This window comes from Peromyscus eremicus, chromosome 3 (genome assembly GCF_949786415.1).
Source record: "Peromyscus eremicus chromosome 3, PerEre_H2_v1, whole genome shotgun sequence".
NCBI lineage: Eukaryota > Metazoa > Chordata > Mammalia > Rodentia > Cricetidae > Peromyscus > Peromyscus eremicus.
The window spans coordinates 52,290,382-52,311,369 of NC_081418.1; the positions used below are offsets into that span (position 1 = coordinate 52,290,382).

Consider the following 20,988-nt stretch of genomic DNA (forward strand, 5'->3'; position numbering starts at 1 on the left):
AGCTGAAATAGTCAACTGGCTGCATGCAGATTGGTGATAGGACATGGACACCTAATAAGGATAACAGATAACAGGTTTCTCAGCACTCCCTAAGAAAGCTGCAGACATGGAAAGGGAGAGTGCCAGCACTAGAATGAACTAGAAACATTAGTAAACTCCCAGCTTTTCAATATGGATAGACAGAATTAGAAATACATGTGGATGTGTACAGTTGTCTGTATACTGTGTATGCTTCCTACTTTAGTTACTCTTATGCCCTGGGAACAGTGTCATCTTTCCTTGGAGTTAGCCCATGGATTCCCTTAGTTCAACACCCCTGGTTAATTTATCTTTCTGTGGATCCCAAGCTGAGGAACCATGGGGTGGGGTTGGGAGATGAGGACTGGGATGAGTGTAATGTGCTTGATTCTCCTATAGGCGGCGCTATGACAACAGTAAAAAAAATTTCCCAATATATTTATTAATTATTTGGGAATTTCACACAATGCACCCTGCTTACATTCACTTCCCAGTCCTCCCAGGTCTGTACTGCAACCCTTGTGACCTCTCCCTTTCAAAAAAAAAAAAAGAAGAAGAAGAAGAAGAAAGAAAGAAAATAATAAAAGAAACAAGTCCAGTTTGTGTTGCCCATATACTCACAGAAGCATGGATAAACTCCCAGTGGCCAGCTGCTTAAAGAAAACAATTGATGGCTTCTTGACAAGAGTGTTTGTTGTGAAGGACTCAGTTTTCACTGAAACTCTTGAGGTTATTGATGGAGGTGGATGAGAAGGGAAGATGGAAGGGAGTTGAGCAGGAAGTAAAGTCTCTAGCTTTGTTTCTTGCTCTGGTTGAGCGATGGAGTGAATCCACTTCAAAAGCAGAGACTTCCTGAACCTGTAGGGTATTGTTCCTGAAGACCCTCTGCATGTCTCCTGTAGGTATGCAGGCTTAGGCCCCTGGGAGGTGAGGTCTTCCCAGTGGGTGTTGGAGTGAAGCATATTACTCTCCTTCCCTACTTAGTGCTGATGTGCTTTTTAACTTGTTATAAAATTACCTCATCTTGAAATGATGGACACCTGGCTTCAGAAAAGGCTCTCATCAGCAATGAGATGAAGGAAAGAAAGTCTGAGTGTACCTGATCTGGGTCCATGAGAGGCAGAAGGAAGGGCGTCTATCCAAAGGATTGAATCTGTGTCAGAGGAGGAGGAGGTATTACAAAGCAGACAGGAGAAAGAGTGTGCCATTTGCTGGTACAGGCAGCTGTCTGAGGTGCCTTGGGAGGCTGCTGGGTATGGAATGTGACTGGGAGCCTATGTATGCATGATCAGCCCTGACAAGCACAAAGGGCAGAAAGGAAGTGTGAGCTGAAGCCACTTACAGGAACAGGAAGCACTCAAGCAAGCCCTCTGACAGGGTAAGTAAAAGGCACCTAGACACTCAAGTCCCAAAGAGGGAGACATAGATCCCATCCTGTGCCACACTGTGATGGGTTCCAGGCTCTTCAATTGCCTGGCCCTTTGTCTCCTGGTGTCAGGTGAGTGTTAGCCTTGGTCCATACACTTCTGAATTTTCCATGGAACATCTTTTTATAATTTTCTTGAGGATTTAATTTGGTGTCTTATTCCCACAGGTCCAGTGGATCCTAGAATTATCCAGACACCCAAACATCTGGTGACAGTCATGGGGAATGAAAGGACCCTGAAATGTGAACAGCATCTGTCTCACAATGCTATGTACTGGTATAGACAAAATGCTAAGAAGTCCCTACAGCTCATGTTTTCCTATTACCATCAAAAACTCGTTGAAAACCAGACTATTTCAACCCGATTCCAACCTCACAATCCAGAGAATTCCTACCTAGACCTTCAGATCTCAGCCCTGGAGCCTGACGACTCAGCCACATATTTCTGTGCTAGCAGCCAAGACACAGCCCTGCAGAGCTCTTGCCCCCCTGTACACAAACCTCCTCAGTCTATCCAGGAAACGTTGCTGTAACGGGTCTACCTGAGCCCCGAGATTCAGTCAGTAGTGCACAGGACTCAAGTAGAAACCTCAGACCACAACACCACCTGCCAATTAGATATGTTATTCCCAAATTCTATGCCTGCATAGCAGCAGTCTTTGCCTTGAGTCAGACAGATGGGGTCTAGAGTTGAATATGGGACTGACAAGCTCAATTGAAAGTTGTTTCAAGGGTTTTGGCCTGAGAAATGTTTTTATGAACCACTTAACTGTTCTCATCAATCCTCTGCCAATATGTGCCCTCATGTGACTTCTCTTTGCAAGAAGAGCCTGTACCTCAGTCCGCATTCTGGCCCCAAGTATGCTCATACCTTTTCCATGACCCTCTACCTCCTTCCACACAGCTCTTCAAGTTCCCATATCCCAGAAAAATCACTCATTCGACTGTACCAATGTTGGATTTACTCTCCTTGTTTATGGTCAGGTTCTCAACTCTTGCTTTTCCCTCCCATTGAAGCTTTTAACACTTTCATATTGACTCTTTTTTTATGTCTCTTTAATCTTCATGCTTAGTCTTGTTTACTCTGTATTGTTAACTATAGGCTCTGATACCTCTGAATTGTTGCTCACCACAGTATCAAAGAAGAAAACTTCCTGGCATTTCTGAGAAAGACTTATTTCTGGGAACTTCCTTTGCTGAATGCCAGAATCCCTCTAACTACTCCTGGTAAAGCCATCTGTCCTGTGCACACCATCAGATCTCATAGGCACAACAGAATCCTGAACACTGGATGTATGGTATGTACATGGTACTAATGATTGCTCCTTTCACCTGTAGAGGGCCCTCTATTATCATTCACCAGTAACTGTCAGACCTTGCCTATGGGACCATAGGAGTGTAGTATGTCCTGCCTCTGTTTCTGATGTCCAGTTACTCAAACTAAGAGAAGCTACATTCCTGCTGTGACCCCATTATGGATATCTGGCTCCTATGTTGGATATTTTTTAGTCTCCTGAAAGCAGGTGGATTCTTAAGAATTCTAGACACTTTTCATTTCATACTGAGACAATTTTAAACCAGTCTATTAATCTTCTTTCTCATTTCACAGGGCTTACGGGACCCAAAGTCACGCAGATCCCCAGTCATGAAGTGATACATGTGGGGCAGATGTTGACTCTCAGTTGTGATGCTGTTTCTAATCACCTTTACTTCTATTGGTATAAACTGATCTTGGGAAAGCAGGTAGATTTTCTGGTTTCTTTCTACAGTGGTAAAATCTCAGACAAGTCTAAACTATTCAAGGAGGATCGGTTTTCAGTTGAAAGGAAAGAGGATTCATATTTCACTCTGAAGACCCGGCCCACAATGCTGGAGGACTCAGTCATGTACTTTTTTGCCAGCAGCTTATCCACAACCTTGCAAAAACACCTCCTTCCTGTACACAAACCCTCACGTGTCTGCCTCTCTCCTGGCTTCCCCAGGAGAAGGAAGACTTTATTTTTTTAATTGCAGTTGTTTTTAAACAGATACATGTCTGAAATTAAATGATCAAATAGGCTATCTCTTCCAGGGGTGGTCAGCGGCCATGGGATATACATACTGTCTGCAGACACCATAGAGTGTGACTGGGAAACAAACTTGAGTGAATAATCTCTTAGCAAGTAACTGAGGGACTCATATCTTCTTTTTTTTTCTCCATTTAAATATCATTGGAGTTTTTGTTTGTTTTATTAAGAGTTGTTTAGATTTCGACCCATAAGTTAGAAGTATGGTCACTGCACCCCTCATCTTCACTCCTAGTGCCTCAAGGGCCACATTTGTAGTTCCTGCCACTTGATTAATCAAATCTGTCAGATAAGAAATTCTGATTTATGAGATGGAAGAGGAAGAAATTGTCACTGCAACCATAGATGCAATAAGTATCCCATTGATTCTGAACTGGAAATGTCTTGGTCTTTTTGGTCCCTTTAACTTGGAAGCAGGAAGGTTAGGATAAGAAATGGAGTTTATATAAATAGATGTTAAATAAATAGTCTATAAAATAGATGACCATGTGGTCACAAATTTGCTACTCCACACTGGGAATAAGGAAAAGTTGATTTGGAATTGAATGAATTCACTTAAGTTCCTCTAATTTGTGGTGTGGTGATCGCGACAATTTGGCGAGTGCATCAGTCACAATGTGAGCAAGTATATCTACTTAAGGGATCAAAGCCATAAGGCAGCAGTTCTCAACCTGTGGGTCTCGATCTCTTTGGGGAGTTGATTGACCCTTTTACAGGGATTGTGTAAGACCATTTGCATTTCAGATACTTACATTACAATTCATAACAGTAGCAAAGTTACAGTTATGAAGTAACAACAAAATAATTTTATGGCTGGGGGTCACTACAACATGAAGAACTGTATTAAAGCAACACAGTGCAGAGAACCTCTGCCATAAGGAGTAAAGGTTGGGGCCATCCCACTGAACAAGGAACAACCCACAGAAGAGCAGAACAAGGCTAAAGGAAATCTAGAATTTCTGGTAGAGATGGAAAACGAGGAACATCATCTATGCCTTGGGTACCATTGTTTGCATCAGCTCTGAAGTTTACTGCTATGAACCTCCTCTGTTTGTAGCTGTTGGGGCTGACCATGACCTTGAAGCCATGATTATTTAGCCTTGATAAAAGTGTAAACTGTATCATTTAATGCCAGTCACAGCTGTGATGAGCAATTCCGAACAGACCTGCAGACATTGACTCACTCTACAGGAATGCTGTTTAGGTGTGGGTGTTGAGTTATGGTAGTAGCCTGGATAGCACTTATGCAGGCATAGTCCAAAAGTGTACAACAGTGGATCAGAGGTTTTCCACTAGTCTGGCTCTCTAGAAATCTTAGATTGGCAGTCAATCACCTGCCTACACCAATGCCCAATTAACGTGGTTTCATTTGTACTTTTCTCTTTTTCTGTGTCTCTGATTTGGTCTGGGCAGTTTCACCTTATCTCTCCATCTTAACTGTTCTTTTAAGCTTTGTTCATTCTCTTTGTAAACAAATATATTGAATGTATATATTAGGCAAACAGTATAACTCAGTTCAGAATTTCCATTTAGACTATGATTACAGTTTCAAGTTGTCTGCTAAAATTCTCCATTACATTTATTTTGTTAATACATTGCCTATTTAAAAGACAGTGTCTAATAACTGTAACATCTAAACTTGTTGGAGACCCTTCTTTGTCTGTTGTCATGTCTAGTTTGTGATGACATTATCTTGTTTCTCATATCCTGAATAAGTCATGTGAAAGCTGAAGTACATAAAAAATTAGAGACAATTTGAATCTCTGAATGATTTAATCTTCCTTTTGAAAGGACAGAGATTGTTAAGAAATTTTAAGAGAGGTAGGTCATTTTCATTAAGTTGATGATTGAGTTAGGCCGAAGCTGGGCTTTGAAGAGTCCATGGGATCATTGTTAACTCTTAGTCTAAAAGGGTCAGTGTTTTAAGTTTTAAACAATGATTTGAGCACTTAGCAGCTTTATTGACATGAAATTCATATAACATAATATTTATTCTAATGTAAAATTAACAAATCCATGGAGCTTTACTGGTGTACCATGGTCTGGATCTAAAATATTTTCATTCTTCTCAAAGTTCTCTTGTGCTCATCTTCAGCAGTCCCCTGCTCCTGTCTGCATACTCAAGGCCTGGGGCTTTCCCAGGGACTTTTTGATCAGTATCTCTGAATATCATGTTATTCTACACATCCAAGTGCTATTGGTTGCACCCCACTTTCTCAGCCTTTTATCCTTTGGCCACTTAACAGATTGTGCTAAGTTGGCAAATGGTCTTAAGGCAAATTGTCTGTCAGTGTTATATTTGCTCTGAACTTTGGTCTTTTGTGGTCTTACTGTCTTTGCACTCACAAATATCTCCAAACACAAATCATTTCTATTGTAATAAACTTTTCTGGTTGATTCTGGTGTGAAAATTGTAATAATCTGATCCAACTCTGAAAGCCAGGATACGTTCTGAGCATGCTCACATTTAGGGTAGAAACACCGTTAATAAAGTAAGGAGTTCAACCTTCTGCAACTTGTTCTAGCATCGCTGCTGTAAGCCCCAGCATATAAATTCATCTAAAGATGTTTGATTTTAGTGACCTGGATGATGTCATCTCTTGTTTTCCACATAGGGAATGAGTACTCTTTAGGGTCTTATGGAATACTGATACATATTAATTTGTTTCTGGTAAGTCTTCATTCTCATTATTTATCAATGGGATCCCAACTGGCATCTAGTTCAGAACATTTGAATGACAGTTTCCTATGTGTTGCATAAAGTTTGGAACCTGACTAATAATTAAGGGCATCAAGACCTCCTTACATGAAAGTACCCTACACACACACACACACACACACACACACACACACACAAATATATATATATATATATATATATATATATATATATATATATATATATATATAGAGAGAGAGAGAGAGAGAGAGAGAGAGAGAGAGAGAGAGAGAGAGACTACTCGATGTCTAGTTGAGAACTCAAACATCATTTGTAGAATTCATGAGTCAGATATTTTCCCTCAAATTAGGACCTTCAAGAGAACAACTATCAAATAGTTACATTTCAATCTCTGCTGCAGGGGTTATCACTCCTGACTTCAGAACTTGAGCATGCCTCTGACTCTCACAGCTTACCCCTGTGCATGGACCTGAGACCATGTGCTTTCTTTGTCTGTCCTCTCAGGCTGAGTAGGAGAGGGAAGTAGGGTCAGGCTTGTGGCCTCTTTGAACAAAGGCTCTTTCTCTTTTCCTGGGAAAGGTGCTTCTGAAGCCAAGGGTGCCTAAAGACAATTACACCCCTCTTCTAGCAGCACCCCAGGAGCCCTTTTCTCCCCAGTGGCCTTAGTCAGCTCCTGCATCACCCTGTTCTCTCCTTCTTGCTCATTCCCTGAGGACCACTTTCTCAGATGGTGCCTATTGAGAAATCAGTTTGGGATGGGGGAGCCTTGGACCAATGACAATCCCCCTCCTGTGTGTATCCCTGCCTCTAAGACCTCTGCCACTCACCTACCCTAGTACACAGCAGAAATGCTAGATTCTAAACAATTTTGTCCTATTTGTTTGTTTATTTCCCTTTTTATTTTGTTTGAATAGTGAAAAATCATGAAAGGAAGAAGATTTATTAAATGTGCTCACATTGGAAAGGGGGTCAGAAAGATCCAGTGAATCTCTTAAGTCCATCTTCTGGCTTCTCCCAATAAGTTTTGTTTCAGTTTTAAAAAGAGGGCCTGAGATGTGTATGTCTAAGCTATTTCTTCGGGTCAAAGTGTGGTCCTGTCCATCAGTGTTTCAGCTCCATCCTTCTGAAAAGTAACCTAACAACTTGCACATCTTTTTCTTGGAGAAAATTTTCCCTTCTGATGGCCCCAGCAAGATTCCTAGGAGTATTATAATGTCTTGAAGTTCGTTGTTTCAATAGTCTGATAGCCAAAATGAGATATACAGTGTCTCTTCAGAATGCCCTCCCCCACTTCAGGTTACATTGTTCTTTATTGTGTTGCTACACCTCAACCTTACAGTGGAATATGTCTTTTGTGAAACAAATATAAAGGGAAAGCATGTAGGGACCAAGGTTAGAATGTTTTTTAACACACTGGCCACAAGGAGGAGCTGTGACTCTGAGATTAAGCCTTCTAAGGAATATGTGAGAGAATTCACTGGTGAAGAGAGGGTTAGGAGAAACTTTGACCTATTTATACCATGAGAAAGTGTGGTCTGCGGAGACTGTGAGCCAGGGATGTCATGTGAAGGGCCTCTCTCTGAACTGAAGTTCCAGCAGATGGCCTGGCTGACTTCTTGTATGTATGTGATCCTGCATGGGATTAGAAAGTAGGGTTTGGGGTGGTAAGGCTGGGAACCCACAGGCAGGTGCAGGTGGAGAACTCTCCCTGAAAAGAATAAACAAAGCTCTGGAAGTGAGGCTTTATGCCTTAGCTCAGTCAAGTCTAGTCAGTCCAGTCTTTCATGATGTGAGCTCCTATACCCAACAATGAATGCTGCAGACCAGGGCCTCCTCAGGACACTTGAGGATAAAACAGAAATCTACAGGTGAGGCTAAGAGACCAAGAGTCTCATTTCTATGTCCCTCAAGCCACACCGTTGAGGAATTATACCAAAGAGGTCTCATTGCTGTTCATCTTCTGGGGCGGGGGATGGTCCTCTCCATTCTTGAAGCACGAACATTCATTCACACATAAGCATTTCTTCTGGGTTCAAGAAAATGTTCCATCAAAATAGCAGCAACAACACCAAAAGATAGCAGGAACACACCCCTGTGTGGACTCTATTTAAAACCTCTGTCTCTATCTACAAATACCCCTGGAACTAGGGCCAACATTGTGATGCTATCAAGATACCCAGAGATAGAAAAGCTGGTGGCATTGACTGGCACCCAGAACACAGGTCTGAGACAATGTGTTTTTACATAAGGCTCTATTCACCTTTACAGCATTTGGAATTTCTCTTGCTTCTTGGAAATCCAGGAATGTCATAAAATTACATTTTCTGTGGGCAGATGCTAGGCAGCAGAAGGAAGTTCTAGGCCGTCTTCCCATACTGCCCTATACATCCCACCATATTGCACCAAAGGAGAGTCTAGCCAAATCACTGAACTGGAAAACAATTTCCTTTTCTGTAAAGTTAATTTTGTAGCTTATCTTAGAATGAAACAAAGAAATATACTGAAGATTACCAACTCAATTTTCTAAGTTGAAATCTAAATCTGTTTCTGTGTCAAGCTACTTTCAAAACCACTGACAATTATGAACATCAGAAAAGGCAAGTACACACAGGTCTAGCATCAAAATTAAAATTTAATACTGAGGACTTTAATTTAGGGCATGGAATTCATGATCTTTTGGATTTTTCTCACTAGTAGTCACATAAAGTATCTACAGCTTCTTCCCAATTGTGAAAATAAGGTAAAATATTACCACTTTTAAAACTAAAAGGGTCTGTAATTTATATTATTACATTTAATTGATATCAATAATTAATATATTACAAATATTTTTAATTGTTCTTTTCACGAAACTAGTTTAAATGCTTTGTGATCCATACAATAGTACAAATAACGCATGTCATTATTTCAAGAGGACAGATCAGAATTCAGTAGTTAAATAGGCAAACAAAACAACTGATACTTTGTAAAGCTGGAGGGCAAACGGCCTGTAATGTGATGTTTTCTCCTTTGGTTTGGTCTGAATTTTTACTTGGGAAACTGTCAGTAACAAGAGACAGTATGTATGTTGACTTTTGCAATTTTTTGTTTGTGAGAATGCTGATTTTTCTCTTCTGGTTCAGAGCCACTGTAATCCACCCCTCTCTGAGCAGAACAGAAAGGCTGCCCTGTGCCTTGTTCCTTAGGAAACTTGAGAAACAGCCAGAGCCCAGGGAGAGGGAACATCTGGGACAATGGAATCTCCTGGGACTCCTGTGCAGCACTAAGCACCTGACAGGACTGGCTGTGGACATTCTGCCTCCATCCTGCTCTGCCAGAGAACTCAGCAGTGTCCCCTGACTACTCAGGGAGTTTATTCTGATGAAAGTCACCCAAAGCAGAAGCAACAAAGGAAGTTTTGGTCCAAAGTAGATGATTTCATATATAGAACAGAGAAACATATACTATGCTTTCCCCACTGAAACACATTCTCCAGTGTGGCCAAATATAAGAGCTTAAAGGAGCCAAATTCAGGATCAGTGACCAGAATAAGCACCTGGCTGTTGCTTAGTCCACTTCCTGTTCGTTCTGGTTCTTCTCCAGCCTTCAGCCCCATCCCCACTGCTCCTGTACATTCCTATTTTTAGGTGACAGCTAAGCTACAATTGCTTCATTTTCATGCACCCCCTCCCTTGACTATTTTTTTTTACTGAAGCCTGGCCCTTGCTAGGGATGGCAGACTCACCTCTGGGTTCTCTCTGTTCAGATCTCCCCTTTCTAGTTCAGCTAGACCTATCAGGAAGGAAACTATACAACAGGATTTGTCTCTTTTTAGACCTATCAGAAGGAAACTATACAACAGAATTTGTTTCTGCCTATCCTCCAGGCAATTACTGAAAAATTGTGACAAAATCTTCTGTTTTTTTAATTCTTTAAAACAATATTTAGTAGTACTTAGAACTAACTTTGCTTCTTATGAAAATTTTGTTTTTTTTTTTAAGTTAGGGTCATTCTAGCATCATTTCTAGGGGTGTTCGCCTGATTGTGTCAAGAATATTTGAAGAAAGTAGTAGTAGGCTAGATAATTACTTAAAATCTACTCTTCAAGTATTTTCTCGGTTGTGATCACCAGAGTGACCTGTCCCTTACCGTGTTCATCCCACCCCTTTTTTTCCTGTTTCCTTTTCTTTCCTATCTTTTCATTACGTTCTCTCTTCCTCCATCTCTGTCTCTCCACCTTATCCTCTTTCTCCCTTCCCCTCCCTTTCCTTCCCTCCCCTCTCCCCGTCTTCCTTTCTTTCTCCCTGCTTCTTTCTCATTTTGCTTCCTTACTTCTTCCTTTGAAACACTGCACACGTAAGCTTTGTAATGTAATGAAGCAGTGTGTTCCGGAGGCACTAATGAGCGCTCACAGAACTTGAAAATCATTCTTAGCCCACTGTTCTGCAGATGAGAAAATGGGATGCTGTATAAAGTGCTTTAAAATTAATTCCTGCCTTCCACAGAGCATGTACTTCATATTCTTGATCCACAGTTAATCTGTATATTTTCTAAATTTGGTTTTATGAGGTAGGGCTTTGCTCTTTAACTCTGGCTGGCCTGGCCTTATAGCTAGGTTGGCCTTGAACTCAGCAATCTTCCTATCTCAGCCTTCTGAGTGCTGGGATTATAGGAGTTAGGACCCCACACTCGGATTCCATTCTTTTTATTCCTATGAGAATAGTACTATCCTAAGAATGAGATTATTTTTGTCTTCCTTTGCACCACATTAGCATTTAAGGTCTGAAGTAAGTAAGCTGCACTTGACCCTCCAGGAAGGCTCATAGTCATTCTTCTTTCCTTCACTGCTATAAGCCTTGATACTAGTTCTGTGCTCCTTAAAACGCATGTGAACTGTCTGGGTTTACTCTTGATTTTACTACCAATGCCTGTCTTCCTCTCTCTGTCTATGTCTCAGTTTCTCACTGTCTCTGTGTGTGTGCGCACACACATGCATGCTCGCATATGTCTGTTTGTCTGTCTGTATTTGTGAATCAAGTGCCTTTCTGGCTTCAGTGGTAGACAGACAAATCACGTGTCAGCTATAGTGGAGCCTACTGCCTGCTCTGATAACAGCAGTAGAACCCTGAGGTAAGGACTTATCTGGTCTGCCCTGACCCAACCATGGGTTCCAGGTTCCTAAGCTGTGTGGCCTTCTGTCTCTTGGGAGTAGGTGAGTAGTTGAGTTCCTAGGCAAGAAGATGTGATCCTGTTTGAGTCCTTTGAGCATGCTTACTTCTGAAATTTCCCTGAATTCTGATGATTTTTTTCACAGGTCCCCTGGAGATGGCTGTTTTCCAGACTCCAAAACATCTTGTCACACAGGTGGGAAATAAAGCGTTTCTCGAGTGTGAACAAAAGCTGGGCCATGATGCTATGTACTGGTACAAGCAAGACTCTAAGCAATTGAAGATTATGTTTACCTACAATAATAAACAACTCATTTTAAATGAATCAGTTCCAAGTCGCTTCTCACCTCAGTCTCCAGATAAAGCTCTTTTGAATCTTCATGTCAAGTCTTTAGAACTGGATGACACTGCTGTGTACTTCTGTGCCAGCAGCTATGACACAGCCATGCAGAGCCACTGCCTCCCTGTGCACAAACCCAGCCAGCCAGGAAGCAGTGGGGGTTGAGCATTAACCCACACCTCATGCTCCATGTCCCCAGGGCTTTGGGGGCTCCAGTGGCATTTCAGTTATGGTCTAACCTCCTATGACAGTCCATGAGGTGAATTAGTTCTGTGTTTTATGCACAGATGAGTCTTACGGAATTCTGCAGATTAGCCAGAATGGTAATTGACATCATAGTCACCCGAGTACCTAGACTCTGCCAACAATGAAAGACCCTGGAGATATTAACTGAGAGAAGACACTGCTTCTTCTTTTCTGCCATGTATGTATTGCCTGTAATATTAGGATTGAAGGCAGATGGTTTCTACAAGTATTTGAGGAGCACAAATCTAAAGGACAGAGCAAAATAACCGATTCTAAGATGCTACAGGAAACTGAGATCATCACTGAGGGTTTTTCTTTGTTTGTTTGTTTGTTTGTTTGTTTCAAGAGAAAGGTATCTGGAGAAGCAGGAATGTCCATGGCCACAGGTAAACTAAAAAGAAAAAATGAGGGAGAAGTTGTTTGAGTCAGGCATATACGTGAGGACCCCTTCTCATCAACTAACACTATTTTTCTCCCTATTCTGTTGTCTTTCAACCTTCTCCAAAAGTAGGCAGCAGTAGATGCTGGAGGATAGTTTGAGACACAGAAAGGACTTTAGCTATAAATTTCCATGTAGTAGTTAGCTATTGGGCTTACTAGAGTTACATAATATTGTTCCAGGACTGGAGTTACCTGATAGTCTAAATGATTCATACATTATCTGTATGTCCAGGGCCTCCCCCAAGCTCCCACAACCAAGACCAGAGGTGGTTAATAGCTCAAATGACCTCTACACTCTCTGTATGATCAAGACTAGGCTATATCATTCCATAGACTCTTAAGGTTGTACAGGTTAGCCTGTCTCTAGAAGAAATCACATGTATTCTGAGTCGAGTTTTGATGTAATTACACTTCCTTACTCACTGGGTGTTGTGCTATACCAGGAATTTTTCCCCAATTTGTACCATGTTTAAATTCACTGGGAATCAATCATCAGTCATCAGGCTCCCCAGAGTTTGATCCATGTTGACCGAGCCAATCTGAAACAAGTTTTCATTCTCACCTGTTCATGGTTCTCTTCCCTGCCTGCCGTGGCCACCTGCAGGGACCCCCTCAACATATGATTACATTTGTATTTTGGTACAATACAACAGTGGTATGGGCTAGATAGGTGAGACTCACCAAGAGAAGACACAAATATTCTGTAAGACATGGTATAAAGCAGTTAATGCGAGCCATTGTTAGTGATAGTGTGGATGTTCTGAGTTAGTCACTTTCTTATACAAGTCCTATTTTATCCAGTGTTTGAATGCAGCATTTTGTAGGGACAAGTTCAGCATTACTGTCCCTATTAGGGAGTCCTAGCATGTAGCTATTTTTGCTCATTCACAGACTTTCTGTAAAAACCAAAGTGTTTTACCAATGTCTCTCCTATATAATGAGGCCCAAATGCCAGAGTCCTCTAGCCCTAACTGTCTGCTGAAAACTCTTCTCAACTCTCTAGCCTTCCAGAATGTTCTCTGTTCTGCCTTCAGGTAGCCCAACCTTTGCACCCACAAATTCAATAGTGTTCTCTCAAAAAAGATCTATTTATTCAGATTCTTGGGGTTCTTTTTATCACTCTGTGCCCCAAATTCTAGCTGTCTTGAAATTGTTAAACCTCAAGTACTGTGCACTATGATTAATTAGTAAAATATATGCAACAATAAGTGAATACTCCAATTTATTTAGGAGTTATGGACTACACATTTTCTAGACTAAAAACAAAAACTCAACATTTTCATAGTGTTATGTTTTAATAAAGGTAGTATCTAGTAACTAAGTGATCAAATGCAATACACATTTTATATAAGGAAATAGAAGCAATCATGTTGGGTCACCCCAATTTGTCTCCATTGGAAGGGTATGGGAAGTCATGATGAGGCTAGTTCCATTTCTAACATTCCAAAAACTGACAGAGCTGGGATTGTTTCATCTCAGCTTTTCTGGCTGTACAGGTGAGAAATGTCATATTTACATATATGAAATGATTTAAACACTACAATACAAAATGACTTCCTTAAATATTAGAATTTTATTTTGTGGTTATCTATGAATATGCTTAATTGTCCTGCTAATCTGTGGGTGAACATGGTGTTTGTTGCTCCTAGTTGTTGGTCACTGAAGACTGAACAAACCAATTTGGCCTATAAGCTCCACACAAGATGCATAGTTAACACCCACATGACTCCTTGCTGAGTAAGAATCCTGGCACTGTCAACCTCTACTTAGCAGAAATCAGAGTGAGACTTACGGTGTGTAAATGGGCCACTTTGGCCACAGGACGGAGCTGTGATCTAAGGATATCTATGAAGCTGGTGATGGGGAAGGTGAGCCACTGGAGGGTGGGAAAAGGGGGAATCTCACCCATCTGGACTCCTTGTTAGGCGGAAGCCTCAGCTGTAGACATCTCAAAAACACTGGCATAAATTTCTAATTGATTCCCCTTGGTCTAATATCAAATGATATCTGTTTCAGCATCTTATATACAATATCTTTTCTCTACACCTACTCAAGCTCGATACCTCAAACAACCTGCACACAGGCTATCTCATCCATTTTATGTTCCCTTCAGTGTCTTTACCAGTATCTGGCTTCTGAATGACACCACAGTCATACACTTCAAATGATGACTAGGCATTCAAAATCATCTAATCATCACCATAAACCACCCCTACCTTCCACAAAGCTGGGCAACCACCATTAAGCATGAACCAGAAGAGCAGTTTGAAGGTACTGTTCCTTGAAACTGAGCAGGAGAGGAAGGGGATCTTTTGAAGGAGAAATGGGCTGTGTTAGAGAGTTCCCTGGGAGAGTGTGGTGGTGAAGAACTGCATGATGAGAACATAGCTACAAGCATGGGAACAACTTCTAGAAATACCTCTGAGGGTTAAAAAGTTGAGTTGGCATTTTTTTAAACGTTCATTCCTCCTCGCTCAGTAAATTCACCTTCTAGTACAATCTAAGTTGACTGTGAAAGGGGAAAAGGAAATATCTCTTGGAGCAAAAGAAACTAAAAAGGATAGTGACATCACAGGCAAAAGCACCAATCAGTGCCACGAGGGATAGACACAGCTGTCATCCAGGGTATCTTGCTACACAATGCCCATCTGGGACCTGATTCTACCATGAGATGCTGGCTGCTCTTCTATATTTTCCTATGTCTCCTAGAGGCAGGTGAGTCTTGGATCCTACTGGCTCCTAGCTCCAAATTTCTTTTAGCTGAAGCCATCACCTTTTTTCCTGAACTGTGTCTAAATTTTTGCCCTTTTCTTCCCACAGCGCTCATGAACACTAAAATTTTTCAGACACCTAGATATCTGGTCATGGGAAGAGCAAATAATAAATCTTTGAAATGTGAACAACATCTGGGAAATAATGCCATGTACTGGTATAAACAGAGTGCCGAGAAGCCGCCAGAGCTCATGTTCTTCTACAATCTTAAACAACTGATTCAAAACGAGACTGTGCCCAGTCGTTTCTTACCTGAATGTCCAGACACCTCCAAGTTATTCCTTCACCTGTCTGCCCTGGAGCCAGAAGACTCAGCTGTGTATTTCTGTGCCAGCAGCAAAGACACAGCCCTGCAGATTCATCAGCTCTCTGTACACAAACCTACAACTCCAGGAAGCTATGGGACAACTGAGGGCTCCATTGAACATTTCCTGTAGGACCCAAGGCAGATGTTGCAAACCATAATACTACCTTCCAACTCAACCCATGTAGCACCTCTAGATTTCATGGCCATGTTTAGGGGTGGTGCTTCCTTTACTGCCCGTGGCTTTCCTGCCAACTGATGAGAAGATAAATACTTGTGGGTTTCATTTTTAAATGATTTTGTCATTGTGAGAGAAAATAAACCTGCTAGAAAGTGAATCATTTCAACTAATAGCTTACAAAACACCTCAGTACATAGTTAGATTCAGTCCAGGGCTAGAAAGTGAGACATCTTTCTGAGAGAGGCATCCTGTTCTGTGTACTTTCGGTCCTGCCACTTCAAAGCCGCTTCACCAGTACTCTTGCCACCAGATCCAGGAAGCACTAAGTCGTGAGGAATCAGAGGCTGAGAATCTAAGAAAGGATGCCAGGTCTGGAGCCTGATGATGACAGGGCAGGAGAAGACCATAGCCTTTGCGAAATGTGTTTGAAATACATACATTCATACATACACACACACACACACACACACAGTCTTTAGTAGTTCTGTATTTCTGATATTGTCTATGCCAGCATTTCTGATTTCTTTTTTCTCCATCTTTAGCTAGTCTTACACATTAGTTCTGATCAAAATGCTTTGTCTGCACAGAAACTTTTTCTGAATCCCACACATAGAAACTGCATTGGTGTGTTTCCACTCATTCAGCTGGAAGCCAACTCTTTCCAACATCTGTCTGTTTCTTTAGTTTCATCACATTGAAAACCACCACGCTCACAGCCTCTGGCATGCAGCTTTTCACTGGCCATCAGAAAAAAAGAGGAGAGCCTATGATTCTTTTCAAATTCTTACCTTGGTCTCACTGTCTGAAACCGTAAATAAGAGGTGCCTGTCAGCACATGGTTTAATGCACACTGCAGCCTTTAGAATATCCATGGGGCTACATTGAGGAATCTCATACCCAGAGAAAGTACTTGGGAATTTCTCATCTGCATTTACATAGGAGCAATTCTTAAATTTCTCTTTATTCCCTTTTTTGCCTTCTGTCTCCTCCACAGGATACATGGAACCTGGAGTCACACAAATTCCTAGTCATGAAGTTACAGAAATGGGACAGAATGTCATTTATAGATGTGACACAATTTCTGGTCATTTTGCCATCTCTTGCTACCAACAGACACCAGAAAAAGGAGTGGGGAGTTTGTGGTTTCATTCTGTGAGATGACTTGTTCAGAAAAGGGTGAATTTTTCCAAGGGCCAATACTCAGCATAAATGCCTGGTGGATTGTTCTCCACTCTGAAGATTGAGCCTGTTCATCCAGGAGGCTCCACTGTGCTTCTGTGCCAGCAGCTTAGCCACAGCCCTACAGAGAGGTTTCCTGTGTCTGAAAAAAAACTTAATGATCTTCATGCCTAAGGAGGTGGAGACAGGTGGTCAAAGGTGAAGGTGCTTCCGATGGAAGTAAGAAAGTAACTCCAGTTGCCTGGAAGTAGATGGAAATGGGCGTGTGTGGAGTCATGCTTGGGAAATGTTCGCAGGCACCGTAGGATGTGATTATGAAGACAGCAGTGGGGCGAAAGCAGCCAGAGTAGTGACCACCAGCACCCACACAGGAATCTCTGCACCCACTTTGGGTCTCAGGTTGAGTTTCTTCTTATTCAGTAGGACAGGACTTTTCATCTGTGAGTAGAGACTCATTTTCTAGAGGGGACATGAAGGATTTTCATGAGCATACTGAAAATAGTCAGCTGAGAATTTTCCAGAAAGGGAGTAGATCTAAGGACCGGAGTCTGAAGGTTAATAAGGAAGGTTAATAAGAAAGGTTGGTTTGGATCGGCAGCTGACAGCAGAAGCAGGAGCCTGCTCTTGGGACACGGAGGCTATTTGAAGCATGGCTGCCCATGCCTGTTGAGCGGCCTGCAAGCTGTGCAGTGAGCTCCTGGTTTCCAGGTTTGTGAGCTGCGGTGGGGGTTAGTGATGCAGCTGTCTTTGAATCACTTCTGTTCCTGGAAGGAAGCTCTCACCTGTACTCACATAAGTAACCCCTCACCCATACTCATGTAAGTCACCCCTCACCCATACACATGTAAGTAACCCCAGTAAAACTCATCGCTTCACCAAGCTGGACTTTGGTGATCTGCATTCTGTAATCTGCCATTGGTTACTTATCTGAGGTAATAGATGTTTGTTTGCTTTAGGAATAGTGTCACACAACAACTTAGGAACAGAATGGATGGTTTATGTTCCACAGGGGCCATGGTTGGGGGTTGACACAAGAACCATTCACAGGGTCATATAGATTCATGTATATATTACAGTCTGACCCAGTTCAGGCAACTCTCCTTCATGCTATGAAGTTACCAATCTCTCTAGAATGGGTTTCTGGGTTACTAGGATAGAAGCAAAGTTTGGAGGCAATATGTGCTTTCATATTTTCAGAACGAGTATATAATTTATCATCTAAAGTGGAGTCTATTTGGAATGAGAGAGATGCTGCTAATGATTTCTCTTGAGCAATGTACATGCCTTGCAACATTTAATATACATGCATCCCAGGCCTAAAGCTTTGGGTTTCTTTCAGATTCACAGTAGAAAGAGGCTCTGGACTTGTCTTGGTGTAGCCATAGAGTACAAGGTTCTCTGCAGAGCACAAGAGAAGTTCTTTCCTTGAAAGACCTCAGTTTTGAGACTCACTACTTCTCTCCATTGACAGACTTGGTGCTCACTGAACAGATTGGTGTGAGTCAGGCACAAAGGAAAGTGGACGAGTTCTGTCTCCTGCTTCTTTCTCCCCCTGTATCGTACCTGCCATCCTTAACTGGCCATCCACAGGCCATTATGCTGGTGACTGCAAAGGTGCTATACAGCACTACAAAGATAACTCAGTGTGCAGAAAGTGGCCACCATGCAGGTGTGCAGGTCTCCTCCATCAAGCTGGGAACTCCCATCCCAGAACTCTTCTGTCTTCATCTGCTGCTGACTTCAAGTCTTCTTTGTCTCTGCCCTTTGATGAGAACAACTACTGCTTTCCTCAGTAGGGGAAGAAAACTCTAGTTTTATCTTAACAGAGTCTCTTTTTCATCCCCCGTATTCCCTACCCTCCTTTCTTTCCTTTGGGTTCTGATTAAAATGTCACCTCATTTCTATGACCCATCCCATTATCTGTTACCATGATGACCTCTCTTCACACTGAGCCTCAGGCACTGACTAAAATTAACCTGATGTTTACTAACCCTGACATATAGCCTCTACCTTAGAGCATTAATGTAAATGACTTATTTATGTTATTTACATAATAATCACTTATTTATGTGACTTATATACTAATGTAAAACACTTACGTTACAGAATGACATCACTTATTTAAAATGCTAAGTAGATGCTCAGTGTTCCGTAAATGGCAGGCATTCTGTATAATTTTGTCAAGGGTATAGTAGCACCTTCTTAAGGGGTATCTTTGCTCCAAAATTATTACACCTTACAGGACTGGAGGGTGTTTAGGATATGCCTATTCTATTGACTATGCTAGAATATAAGACAAATAAGCAAAGAGTGTGCTAGAAAGAACTGATTGCTTTTTGTATTATAAAGCTTCTCTTCAAGAGAAAGGCCTTTTGACAGCTGGAAACCAGCCACCTACATGCAGTTTTGATAATTTCTTCTCTCTCAGCATTAGAGGATGGTGTTATATTTCTAGCCTGGGTTGTGTTAGGGGAATAAAGTTATAAACTAAAACCTCTTCCAAACCCAGAAAACCTCTCAAGAAAATGAGAAAAGAAAGTTGTTTAGTTACTTCATAAGCATTACCCAGACTGTGGGATGCATATAGATAATCTGCTGATGAATTCAAATGAGTAGATAAACTCACTATACATATGATCTCAAGAAGAACAATTACTGATCTTCAGTGAAGGGGACTTAACAGGACCCCTTGTCACCAGTAGTTCATTCTAGAATCACTTGGTGATTGCATTGGTCATCTAGGAGAGCAAATGGGCTTTACCTGACGGAAAATATACTGCTCACATACTTGTGAAATGACATAGCTTTGCAATTTGATGTAAAGCACATATTGTGCATTAAGTTAGGTAGACTCCTAAATCAGAGTCTGCCAAGTGAAAGGAGGCTCCTACTTGAGTTAAGGTGGGCTCCCAAGTTAGGCTGTACCCCTCGCTCAGACATGGAGATGCTCCTGTCTATACAAATTCTACCATAAGTAGGTGTTAAATGTTCGCCACTCAGTGTCTCTCTAAGTACGTAGGGCATCTTGGTGATGAATTTTTTTTCTTGGCAGGCTTTGTATGGTGCTTATTTGCCCAAACACATCCACACATAGAGAAAGTCGGTAGATATTAGATATATTTTACTATTTTTTGCCTTTACATTTATCTTATAAGTCTTATTTTATAACTATGGTGCATATTGCAGTTGTATCTTTATATATGATATTTCTTTCTATGATAGTATCTTTACAGAACTTTTAGACTAGCATGGGAAAAGACAAGCTCTCATGTTAATATAAATTCAATAACTTATAGACAGAAGCAAGATAACAGTTTTGGAACTTTTGGAAAAATGGAGTTGACTTCTTACTTGGTGAATAAATAGAGTAGTCAATATCTCCACCAAGCCAGTCATACTTGATTAGAGCCAGAAGCAAAGGCTTGGCCTCTAGAATTTTGTGTAATCATGGAAGCAGTTGGGGAAAATAAGTCTTGCAGAATTTTTGCTATATATTGTGATATGAGTATCTTTTTTTATTTTTTTTTTTGGTTTTTCGAGACAGGGTTTCTCTGTGTAGCTTTGCACCTCTCCTGGAACTCATTTGGTAGCCCAGACTGGCCTCGAACTCACAGAGATCTGCCTGGCTCTGCCTCTCGAGTGCTGGGATTAAAGGCATGCGCCACTACCACCCGGCGAGTATCTTCTATATACAAAAGTTTCTATTAAAAATATACACTCATCCAGCCTCTATGACAATAAGTATGAAGATTTTAAAAACAAACAAACAAAAAAGTCAAACAAACAGGAAAAAAAACAAACAATGAAACTAGGAATAGACCTACCATACTACTACTACTCATACCACTAAGTATTTATCCAAGGGATTCTGTTTTTTAATTTTTATAATTACTCTTTTTTAAATTTATTTATTTATTTTATATCCTGGCCATAGTTTCCCTTCCTCCTCTTCTCTCATTCCCTCCTCTCACCTCCCCCTCCATATGCCCCCACACCCACTCTCCTTCTGTTTCTGTTCAGAAAGAGGCAGGCCTCCTATGAGTATCAACTACGCATGGAATATCAAGTTGCAGTAGAACTGAGCTGCTCCCCTTGTATTAAGCGTGGGCAAGACAAACTAGTACGAGAAATAGAGTCTCAAAAGAATCCTAGAAAGCCTGCCAAGATGCCCTATGTATGTATAGACAC

General features: G+C 41.3%; 3 gene segments (V, D, J or C); all 3 read left to right on the top strand.

Annotated features, from left to right (window-relative positions):
* Positions 1-1,467: 1,467 nt before the first annotated feature.
* Positions 1,468-1,977, top strand: LOC131906255 (T cell receptor beta variable 3-1-like). The segment is given in 2 exon segments: positions 1,468-1,516; positions 1,613-1,977. Coding segments are annotated over 2 exon segments (414 nt in total).
* A 9,355-nt stretch (positions 1,978-11,332) lies between these two features.
* Positions 11,333-11,842, top strand: LOC131906256 (T cell receptor beta variable 3-1-like). The segment is given in 2 exon segments: positions 11,333-11,381; positions 11,484-11,842. Coding segments are annotated over 2 exon segments (408 nt in total).
* A 3,188-nt stretch (positions 11,843-15,030) lies between these two features.
* On the top strand, positions 15,031-15,686 carry LOC131906837 (T-cell receptor beta chain V region A20.2.25-like). The segment is given in 2 exon segments: positions 15,031-15,079; positions 15,185-15,686. Coding segments are annotated over 2 exon segments (438 nt in total).
* Positions 15,687-20,988: the final 5,302 nt, after the last annotated feature.